The 12,274-nt window shown below is 42.3% G+C and overlaps 1 protein-coding gene across 1 annotated transcript; it reads right to left on the reverse strand.

Annotated features, from left to right (window-relative positions):
* Positions 1–3,546: 3,546 nt before the first annotated feature.
* LOC139374882 (zinc finger protein 277) lies at positions 3,547–11,679 on the reverse strand. The gene is made up of 11 exons (XM_071116077.1): positions 10,775–11,679; positions 8,320–8,536; positions 6,878–6,966; positions 6,682–6,764; positions 6,101–6,303; positions 5,675–5,807; positions 5,467–5,531; positions 5,217–5,313; positions 5,062–5,104; positions 4,624–4,798; positions 3,547–4,397 (listed from the first exon to the last, which is right to left on the reverse strand). The coding sequence occupies exons 1-11, from the start codon at positions 10,806–10,808 to the stop codon at positions 4,211–4,213; spliced, it is 1,326 nt and encodes a 441-aa protein (XP_070972178.1). The 5' UTR covers positions 10,809–11,679; the 3' UTR covers positions 3,547–4,210.
* Between the last annotated feature and the right edge of the window lie 595 nt (positions 11,680–12,274).

The following is a 12,274-nucleotide window of genomic DNA, read 5'->3' on the forward strand; positions in this document are numbered from 1 at the left end:
GGACTGTCTCCTAAAGTTGATTCAGCTGCTGGATCGGGGCACCACCAGTACAGAGCTTGCTCAGGAATGTCAGTAGGCAGGTGTGAGTACATCTGCGCGCACAGTAACGGGAAGACTTTTGGAGGATGGCCTGGTGTCAAGAAGGGCAGCAAAGAAGCCACTTCTCTCCAGGAAAAACATCAGGGACAGACTAATATTCTGCAAAAGGAACAGGGATTGGACTGCTGAGGACTGGGGTAAAGTCATTTTCTCTGATGAATCCCCTTTCCGGTTGTTTGGGGCATCCAGAAAAAGGCTTGTCCCGGAGAAGACAAGGTGAGCTCTACCATCAGTCCTGTGTCATGCCAACAGTAAAGCATCCTGAGACCATTCATGTGTGGGGTTGCTTCTCAGCCAAGGGAGTGGGCTCACTCACAATTTTGCCTAAGAACACATGAATAAAGAATGGTACCAACACATCCTCCGAGAGCAACTACTCCCAACCATCCAGGAACAGTTTGGTGAAGAACAATGCCTTTCCAGCATGATGGAGCAACTTGCCATAAGGCAAAAGTGATAACTATGTGGCTCGGGGAACAAAACATCAATATTTTGGGTCAATGGCCAGGAAACTACCCAGACCTTAATCCCATTGAGAACGTGTGGTCAATCCTCAAGAGGCGGGTGGACAAACAAAACCCCACCAATTCTGACAAACTCCAAGCATTGATTATGCAAGAATGGGCTGCCATCAGTCAAGAAGTGGCCCAGAAGTTAATTGACAGCATGCTAGGGCAGATTGCAGAGGTCTTGAAAAAGAAGGGTCAACACTGCAAAGATTGACTCTTTGCATCAACTTCATGTCAATAAAAGCCTTTGACACTTATGAAATGCTTGTAATTATACTTCAGTATTCCATAGTAACATCTGACAAAAATATCTAAAGACACTGACGCAGCAAACTTTGGAAATTAATATTTGTGTCATTCTCAAAACTTTTGGCCACAACTGTACACCTGTTCTGAAAGGCCCGAGAGTCTGCAACACCACTAAGCAAGGGGCACCACCAAGCAAGCAGCACCATGAAGACCAAGGAGCTCTCCGAACAGGTCAGGGACAAAGTTGTGGAGAAGTACAGATCAGGGTTTGGTTATAAAAAAATATCTGAAATTTTGAAAATCCCACAGAGCACCATTAAATCCATTATTAATAAATTGCAAGAATTGGAAAGAATATGGCACCACAGCAAACCTGCCAAGAGAGGGCCACCCACAAAAACTAACCCTGAAGGACTTGCAAAACTCCACAGTGGAGATTGGAGTATCTGTCCATGGGACCGCTTTAAGCCATACACTCCACAGACCTGGGCTTTATGGAAGAGTGGCCAGAAAAAAGCCATTCCTTAAAGAAAAATATAAGCAAACACTTTGTGTTTGCCAAAAGGTATGTGGGAGACTCCCCAAACATATGGAAGAAGGTACTCTGGTCAGATGAGAATAAAATCGAGCTTTTTGGCCATCAAGGAAAATGCTATGTCTGGTGCAAACCCAACACCTCTCATTACCCCGTGAACCTCATCCCCACAGTGAAGCATGGTGGTGGCAGCATCATGCTGTGGGGATGTTTTTTATCAGCAGGGACTGGGAAACTGTTCAGAATTGATGGATGGTGCTAAATACAGGGAAATTCTTGAGGGAAACCTGTTTGTCTTCCAGCAGGACAATGACCCTAAGCATACTGTTAAAAGGGGGGCGCTAAAAATGTTTTGTTCCCCCCTCCCCATGATGAGTTCAGATTTTTTTGTGGCCCCCACAACCCATCCCTGCTCTACAAGGAGGCCCTCTACAACAAGCTGCTGAAGCTCCAGGGGGACACTGGGGGATACTCAGACCAGGAGCATCTGGTCAACAACAAGGGAACCAAGAACAAGTTCCTCTTTGATAAAGTCTAACCCTTCAGCACCTCACAGGTAGGTGAATTTAATTGAAACACAGAACCCAATGGATTAGGACCACAGGAGGCTGCTGAGGGGAGGACAGCTCGTAATGTCTGGAACGGAGCAAATGGAATGGCATCAAACACATGTAAACCATGTTTTTTATGTTTGATACCATTCCAGCCATTACCACGAGCCCATCCCCAATTAAGGAGCCACCAACCTCTTGTAATTAGAACATTTGTTTTTGTGATGGCATTAGATTTTGTGCCGGTGTGCTCTCTCAATTTATCTCTCCATGCAGGAGGAAGTATTTGAAGTGACCCTGCCCATAGTAAGGTCTTGTGCGGATGGATATACAGTAGTCTGCATTCTACCCTATGGTCAGACAAGCTCTAGGACGACTTACACATGTTGGAAATCAACAATGACAGCCTATATCAGGGATTCCCTAACTCGGTCCTGGGGCCCACCCTGGGTGCACATGCAGCTTTTTGCACTAGCACTACACAGGTGATTCAAATAACCAACTCATAATCAAGCTTTGATTATTTAAATCAGCTGTGTAGCGCTAGGACAATTAACAAAACGTGTACCGAGGGGCCCCAGCTCCGGATTTGGGAAACCCTGACCTAAATGATCTCCTGTCAAAGTCCCACCAGTTCATTAGAGATATGGACCTAGGGAAAGTCCATCTCTGTGTCTGGACTGACCCACGTCGAGGTGAAGACCGAGGACGGCATTCTGAACGTGATGGAAATGGAGAAAAGAATAGAAAGATTGGCTCAACCAAAAAACAAAAAGGTAGGCCTACCAAGTCATGTCAATACCAGTATGGTTGTGAACCCACTGCTAGGAAGAGCCTCTCCCTCGTCAACTCTTGGGCCACCTGTTGCTCACCCTGACTGGAGGGTACAGAGTGTGTCGTCTCACAATACCCTGACCCTGTGTGACTTGGAGGGGTCCGAGCTCATCGCCAAGACAGAAGCCAAACGACAGACTGGTCGAGACCGCAGACATCAACAAATCCTTGACGTCCCTGGGACAGGTAGCTCTCACACTGATGTGAGGAGATGGGTGCAGATCTTTTCTTTGAAATCATTGAGCTTGGCTTGATTAGGCATGCCTTCTGGAACTCTGTGACAATGGTTTTACATTTCTTTGTGCATTTGAGAGGACCATGACTTACAGAAGGTGTTTTCAGTGCCCTGAAATGCAACACGCTGCATGTGACATTTAAACTCAACTTACACACCTGCTTCAGCCATGTATCAGTAGAGATGCTAAGGTAATGTTTTCCCTCTAAAATACTGAAAATAATCTGACACCCACATTTCCAAATATGAATATTGAAATGTCTTGACAGAATGAATTGCTTATGATTGATAATGTGATGTATTTTAACTGAACGTATTACTTATCCAAAATGTGTTACTTCTGCGTTTGTCTGTTTCAGTGACGTGTTTGAATGTGAGTCCTGATGTGAACGACGTGGTGGAGACACTGAGTACTTTGCAGTTTGGGGGTCGACTGTACGGCAGGTGGTTCTGGACAAAGCCACACAACACATTATTCATATTAAGACCACCAAGGTTGACAAAAAGCACTAGAAAATGGAAGTCCACCCCCTCTATTAAGTAACAGACAGATTCCAATTTAATCTGTACTGTTTTTTACTTTACTGCAGCTCAGGGTTTTTAGAAATGTAGTGTTGTGTTTTTATTTATTTAACTAGGCAAGTAAGTTCAGAACAAATTCATATTTTCAATGACTGCCTAGGAACAGTGGGTTAACTGCCTTGTTCAGGGGCAGAACGGATTTTTACCATGTCAGCTCGGGGATTCGATCTTGCAACCTTTCGGTTACTAGTCCAACACTAACCACTAGGCTACCTGCCATTCTTTCAACTATTGTATAAGCAAGCTAAACGAGAGGGAATCATCAGTTATTTACATTTAGGAATTGTCACATCTCTGCAGTGAGGTCACGTTTTGTCAGCAATCATACTATATGAAACAAATCCACCTGCAGGTATGTTGTACATGGTGATTTGTACCAAGTATGACATTAAATCATACATAAATGTAGTCCAGGCTCAGGAAATTCTTATGAAACAGGCCATGTTCATTTCTGCACATGTGTGCTGGTCTGCTAAGTGCACAGTGTCTGAGCATCACCGTCTTGTTGGAGATACAGCGAAGCGAGAAGTTGTTGCACTGTGTCCCTCTATGAGCCGTTCTCCCCTGAGCATCCTCCACTGAGTTTATAACATCATTGGTCCATCCATCCAGCTTTTTAACTAGAGCTGTCTGTGTTCTTCAGAAGGTGGCTGAGGACGCTGGTCTGCTTCAGGACTTTCAGGTTAGAGATGTCCTCAGCTATGACAGGGACGTCTCTCCAAGGGCCTGTGTGTTCTGATTCACTGTCACTGTCCGACAAGGCACAGAGGAGGGCGTCGTTCTCATAGGTGGGGAAGTAATACCTGGATTGGAGAATGAGCTGTAATGACTGGCATTTAGACATCAGAAACAGTCACAATAGCCACCAGCTGAGCAATTGACAATACCATTCATTCAGCACTCCAATAACACATCACTTTTAAACTGTAGTAAAACAATAGTCTTGTTATTAATATGGTTTTAGTTAACAATATTACAAGTAAACAATACATTTTCCATGCACATCACTTACGAGAGCTCCAAACTTACTGTGGTTGGTCCCAGGTTGACGTCTCTGGTAGCTGCATCACGTGACCTGCCTCCATTACATGACGTATAACCTCAGGTTTGGACCCAAACTTTTCCTGGCAACCGTAGCAACGGCACTGGTGGATCTCTCGTCTGATGTAGTTTACCAGTTTGACCTGCTGATAGAACCGCAGATCTGGGAGAAGACATGCTTATCAGGTCACTTAGGCTGCATTTATACACACACAACCAAATTCTGGTCTTTTGCCTAATTATTGGCAAAAGAGCTGATCCGATTGGTCAAAAGACCAATTAGTGGAAAAATGTAACTCAGCTGCCTGTAAATGTAGCCCTAGTATGGGAAAGACTGGTATGCCCATTCATTTGGATGGGTGTACGTGTTTGTTTTTATGGTGGGTTTTGTACAACAAAGCATAGCAGTTGTGCAATATTACTTACTGAGTTCGGTCTTCAACTTGTGCAGATCAAATCCGTGGGTTTCCTGAAAATGCACGGTGAAGAAAAACAGATCCATGAACCATATTGAAGTAGCTGCTCCCAAACCGGCAATTCATGGGCCGAATTTGTCAACAACTGGATAAGGGGACTGTTACCTCCATGTGTGTGTAGATCTTCTCCATGCTCTCTGACTGCTGCTCACAGAACAGGCACACAGCACACACTGGGTGAGCCTGCCAGTCTGACCAATCACTGAAGAGAGGACAGACAGAGTCATTTCCTCAATGGTAAATACAACACTGCAAAAGTGCATACCATTCAATCCTAGAGAACACTGATTACAAATCTAACCTACTGTTTGACCATCCCAAACAACAATGACTGTGTCACTAGGACAATCCTTACTCATCTTCATCCTCCATCTCCCGATCATCCTCAGATTGGACCTCTTCCCATGTTTTCCCCAGCTCCTGTCGCAGGGAAAATAGACCAGTCTTCATCACTTTATCATTATTTGATGACCCTTAATTAAATGTGAAAATAATATATTTTCAGGTCAAATATGGCAATATGCATTTATATGAATTATACTCTCACACAACACTGAGCGTACCAGGTAGTTGATAATGTAGAAGCAGTCATACTCGCTGTTGTTGCCATTGATTCTGCGGTGCTGTTTCTTTCTCATGTGATCCTTCAGTGTCGTCTTGTCTCTGAATGTTTTCTCACAATACAGGCACTGCAGACTGGGAACAAAAAACAATGAAACACTCAAAGCTCTGTGAAACATTGTTTGGTTGAGTAATGCTAATGTGTGACACCAACCAGCACTCATTCACAGTGAAAACTAAAGTACTGGAAAACGTTACTACAGCAGCGCTCTCCTTCACAGAAAAACAAAAAGTACTGGAAAACATTACTACAGTGTTACCAATTAGTGAATTACAGATGGCTACAGATGACAATTTTCTTTTCAAATGATAAAAATAGCAAACAAACATTAACATAAAAAGGATATCCATTCCAAAAACTAACTTACTTATCCAGTTTGCTCTGCAGGTGGTCAAGGAACTCTACGCAGTACACTATGTTGTCAGGCAGTCCCACGCTGAACGAGTGCTCCCTGGCCATGTGGTTGAGCAGTGACGACCTGTTCCCATTGAACTCGTCATTGCAGAACATGCAGATGCGCTGGAAGCTGACGTCATCCCTCTCCCTCTGCTGCTGCTCCAGGATCTCCTCCTGTAGACCAACACAGTGTGAGTTAGTAGCATAAATTAAACTATGCAGTCCCAGTGGGAAGTCAGTGTCTCAGGGTAGAAGTGCTGATTTAGGATCAGTTTTGTCTTTTAAATAATAAGAATGTTTCTACGGACAGGGAAGACCCGATCCAAGCTCAGCGCTCCTACTCTAATACAGTATACATAAAATAGAGCTTGTTCTGAAAACTTGTCAGATAACATAGCGGTTAAGATCGTTGGGCCAGTAACTGAAAGGTTGCTGGTTCAAACCCCAGCACCGACTAGGTGAAAAATCTGTCAAGCAAGGCACTTAACCCTAATTGATCCTGTAACTTCCTCTGGATAAGAGCGTCTGCTAAATTACTCAAATGTAACTCACCAGTCGTTTCTGTTGGAGATGTTCTCTGAGGACCCTGTCCTCTGGCAGGACATCACACAGAAGGAAGTAGTGCTCCTGTTTTTCTGAAAAGCACATAAAGAGGGTATATTAAATAATATAATGCAAGAACAGGGTAAAGTAGAAGCAGCGAGATTGTGAACCTCAAGGCTATCTATAGTAAATTAATACTACTTACCAACAGGGCCCTGCGAGTTAGTCTTGATCACACTGCAGAAATCTGTGATGGGTTGCTCAGAGATTCTGTTCTTCCAGTATTCCATGTATCTGAAAGAAATGGACACAGTAGAACACAATTAATATTTTGTGTGAGACAGACAGTATGTGATACATTTCCTCTGGAGAAGAGGGAGGGAACTGTACACAAAAAGTAGCCAGCCACGATTGACAATCTCTCCATGTGATTTATCCCAGTTTACATAATGGCTATTACTGTTTTATAACTGTTTGTATAGATCAAACATCATCAAACCCGTGCCGCAATTGTGATAGGGAACTTGATAATTAGGACCATAGAAATAGATGCATTCTAGTTATGTGGTCAGGAGGACTGAAGAGAGGCTACATACCGTATAAAATATATTTTATACACTGAACAAAAATACAAAACGCAACAAAGTGTTGATCCCATGTTTCATGAGCTGAAATAAAAAATCCCAGAAATATCCCATACCCACAAAAATATTATTTCTCTCATTTTGTGCACAAATGTATTTACATCCCTGTTAGTGAGCATTTCTCCTTTGCCAAGATAATCCATCCACCTGACAGGTGTGGCATATCAAGAAGCTGATTAAACAGCATGATCATTACACAGGTGCACCTTGTGCTGTGGACAATAAAAGGCCACTTTAAAATGTGCAGCTGTGTCACAACACAATGCCACAGATGTCTCAAGTTGAGGGATCATGCAATTGGCATAATGACTGCAGGAATGTCAACCAGAGCTGTTGCCAAATAATTTAATGTTAATTTCTCTACCATAAGCTGCCTCCAACGTTATTTTAGAAAACCGCAGACCACTTGTAACCACACCAGCCCACAACCTCCACATCTGGCTTCTTCACCTACGGGATCATCCCGTAGGCTGGACCTGACTCCCCAGTGCCCTCCAAGGCTCACACATGGATATGCCCTCCAGGGGGGGGCTATGCCCTCCAAGGCCCACACATGGCTGCCGAAAGTGTTCCACAGGGATGCTGGCCCATGTTGACTCCAATATTTCCCACAGTTGTGCAAGATTGGCTGGATGTCCTATGGGTGGTGGACCATTCTTGATACACATGGGAAACGGTTGAGCGTGTGAAAAGCCAAGCAGCGCTGCAGTTCTTGACACAAATCGGTGCACCTGGAACCTACTACCATACCCAGTTCAAAGGCACTAAAATATTGTCTTGCCCAGTCACCCTCTGAACGGCACATTCACAATCCATGGCTCAATGTCTAAAGACTTAAAAATCCTTCTTTAACCTGTCTCCTCCCCTTCATCTACACTGATTGAAGTGGATTTAACAAGTTACATCAATAAGGGATCATAGCTTTCACCTGGTCAGTCTATGTCATGAAAATAATGGTTTTGTATACTCAAATATCCACAAATATAGTATCTCTGATACGTACTTAGGAAAGTCAGCGATGAGTTTGACATCAGCGATGACCAGCTTGTGCACCAGTACTAGGTGCTTTAGGAGGCGGTCCTTCTCTGACAAAGGGGCGGAGTGAGAGCAGAGCACACAGGTCACCACCTCCATGTCATGATGAGAGGATGAGTTGGTGCCGATATCTGTAGCAGGCTGCTCAGGGAAACACAGAGGCTCCAGTATCCACTCCTGTTCATCTGAGGGGAGAGTGAAACATGCTCTTATTAAACATCGCTTGATATGATTCTCACCCCTTCTCAAAAATGGAGCATTAAAACGATGCAATATGACAAAAAAAGAAGTTATGCGCGCGTAAATGGAACGTAATTCACTTTGTATGCACCTCCCTCTATGCATATTCTGATCTTGAACTTAAGCATGAAAACAGCATGCTATTCACCTGCTATTCGTTTGGGGTGGAGATAGAATATATGAAGGTGTGGTGGAGGTGTCTACATATACGCTGTATTCTGACCTCGACTTAATTCCCTAATAATTCCACATTAAACACGAATAAGGTCTAGCGAACCTGCCGGTTCCAAGTGGATAAAGCATCTACTTTATTTTTTCCCAATAAAAACACCACCATTCTCCATGCACTTTAAATGTACAACTTGATAAGAGCTATTGATAAGAGCTAGTTAAATGAGTAATCCATCTGGATAAGGGAATAATAAATATAAATGACACTTGTTTTAGATCTATTTTACCTTATAAAAATCGCTGAAGACAAATGTGAAACCAGTCATATGGCTAACTGAAGCATATCAACTTTATCATAGTACAGTTTGAAATGCTGTGCCATTATGCAGAATTTAAATTGTACAGCCTTTTAACTGGCAGGGTGGGCACCCTAGAATGTCTTAATTTCAGGCTACCCAGACTTATCCGTTTACCATTTCTATCATGTTAAATATTAGCCACTATCAGTATCAACCGTCAGTAGGCCTAATAACTACACATTCAACTGTCAATTTACTTTTAGTTCCCTTCAGTTGGTATAACCTAAATTATCATTCCATTTAATTACATTGTTTCGTTTACCTTAATTTGCTCCCTCTGTAAACACCGTCACGGCCGTGTGGTTGTTGCTGAGGATTAGTAACAGTTGATAATATATGTTTTTGAAAGACATGTAGGCTTTTTAAATCGTTATGGAGCGGAACGCAGACCAAACCGTAACAGAACCCGACTCATGGCGCAATACTTTGCCCGTCATCACACAGTTCCATTGTTACTGCCGGCAATAAATGAGGGTATAGCCTACTATTGTACACTTTTCTCACCATTATAATTCTATGTACGCTAATATTCCAACATGGGTTGTAGAACTTTTGATTCATATATAACGTTACTTACTAAATCTAAACAATCTACAAAATCAGACTATTTTTAAAGGAGCTACACATAGGATTACATATATATATATATATAGCATTATATCGTATTTTGTGGCTGAGTTATCTAGTGGAAATCGGGTCAAGCACCCCACTCATTTCCTGGTTGTTAAATTCTACAGTTAACTCAATTTCAGTTTGTGAGAAATCAAATACTGAATCGTGTAAGGAATCCCTGTACCATTAAAATCGCTGTGAATATATTTTCAATAACAAAAATAACATTTTTACAACCGTTTGAAGCTGGTGGACCAAAACCGAAAGTAAAATGCTCAAGGGTGAGTCTCCGCCACGTTACGGGCAAATGTCTTTTGAATGCAGCCTAGTGCTGTTGCAATTTACTACCTAGCTTCCACATAGGGGAGACATTCAGAGATTCTGTGTACCCCTTTCAAATCTACCAATTGTTGCTGAAACAGAGGAATATACATATATTTTGATGGATTTCTTTCTTTGATCCTTAATATTCTGAACCACTTTCTCGATATATTCTAGTCTGTTGACAGAATTCGAGCTAAAAAACAAAACAAAATGTACACCGTATTTAAACGGGATGGCTTTAAGATAATGTACTGAAAATCCTATTGAATGAAAACTCCACAAGAAAATATTTTGTGTAGCCACAACTGCAGAGCACGTTATGGGACTGAATAAGGTAAGTCTGAATACTAAATACTGAGAAGTGCGTAGGAAAGGCGTAAAGTTCTTAAGTCTGAATCGGCCCCAATGAGTACAAGCACTATCACATTGTGAATAACTGACTCAAACATTATACACATTACTTAACTACTTTATTTGTACCAAAGTCATTATACCGTATGAGTAAATCCTGAAAAATAACTTGTCAGAATTGCATTTTACAGATAACGTTAGGTATAGCTAGCTCAACTAGCTAACAAGTTGAACAGCTGGCTACTTCTTTAGCAATATTGAAAGGTTAACGTGTATTAAATTATGCATTTCTTAAATAGGAAATTGCGTTCATATACATATATAGAGTCATAATTATTTGCGTTATCCAGAGATAGTGACACGTACCTGAATTTATTTTTTTCTCCACGCAGGCAGCCATTTTCAAATGTCACGTGGTCAATACAGCTGACGTTCTTCTGTTCGGTTTATCGGCGGTACGGCTGTTCTTCTTCTTTGGCGTTTATCGGCAGTTGGTATCCAACGTTATGGTGCATTAGCGCCACCCACTGTACTGGGAGGAACTGAATCCTATCTGCCAGCTAAGTTTCTCTTAAAAAAATATAACAACATATTTGTGATTGCTACTTAAACTCAATTACTGGATCCCATTCTCAGTCTCTCTCCCTATCATACTGCCCACACTGTATCAGCACATGTTCCAATGTTGGTAGGTATAATTTTTGCAACGTTCCAACAGGAATCTGATCCAAAAACTTCGTAAATAACAAGGTTGCCCACAAATAACGCATACAAAGTCGTATAGTGGCATAATACGAAACCGGGTTGGGAGTGGGCTAATTAATAACGTTTTTCACTCACCATGTTTATTCCGAAAAATGTCTGTCCTCACTCTGGTAACCTATTGACAAACATTAAGAATAAGCTACGTGGTGAGTTGATGCCTACTCGATAGTTATTTAGCAAAAGTTAGGTGAATTGATCATGTTACATTGTATGCGTTTGTTGGCAACCTTGTACTTTAAGATGTTTTTGGAACGGATTCCTGTTGGAACGTTACACAAATTATACCCACCCCTCCAATGTCTCCAATGTCTTGCGGTAATCACACCTTCCTGTTGGACGCTTTCCTATCACATATAATTACTTATTAAACCGGCTGTGTCCCACCCGTAGCCTTGTAAAAATGGCCTCCTCTCTTCTGTCCCTTTATACCATCCTCCCCGACTTTACTCTGAACAGGGAACAGGGCCTGTCCTTAGTGTTGCTGTTCCACTGCTCCTGCCAGCTCTGCACCATTAGTGCCCATATAATTTCCTTAGCCCCCGCCTTGCTCATTCGCGCTTCCACATCCCTCTCCTCTCCTGGAGCAGGATAATTGACCAGCTGTAAATGTGTAAAAACACCACTAGATGGTAGTCTTGTAAAGTATTTGTCATTGCATTTCAAATGGTCATACACTTAAGAAAAAAAAGACGCAAGCCCAGTTATTGAATGTAAATGATTGTAGACATACGATCTATAATGTTCCCATCTGTGGACAAATATCTATGTTATTTTCTTCTATACCATAGCTTTGGAGGGCAGGCTTACCAGGAAGTACTGCGCAAAATGCAAATAATCTCTCCCCCCTCTCTCTTTGTCCCTCTTTCTCTCTCTCTCTCGTTCTGTCTGTTTGAGCAGAGACATTCAGGTGTGCTCAGGTGTTGCATTATTCAGACAGAGCTTAGAGAGCCTAATTAAACTCCAGGGATTGGGGATAGAGAGGAGGGAGTGGTGGTGATTAAGGGAAGGTGGTGGTAAGGGTACCATTCATTACAATCCATCCTCCCTTACCAGCCTCCACTGTGGTGGTGAGGGAGGAAGATTTGTTTCAGCCCACTGTTC

The sequence above is a fragment of the Oncorhynchus clarkii genome, chromosome 2 (assembly GCF_045791955.1).
Source record: "Oncorhynchus clarkii lewisi isolate Uvic-CL-2024 chromosome 2, UVic_Ocla_1.0, whole genome shotgun sequence".
In the NCBI taxonomy this organism is placed as follows: Eukaryota; Metazoa; Chordata; class Actinopteri; order Salmoniformes; family Salmonidae; genus Oncorhynchus; species Oncorhynchus clarkii.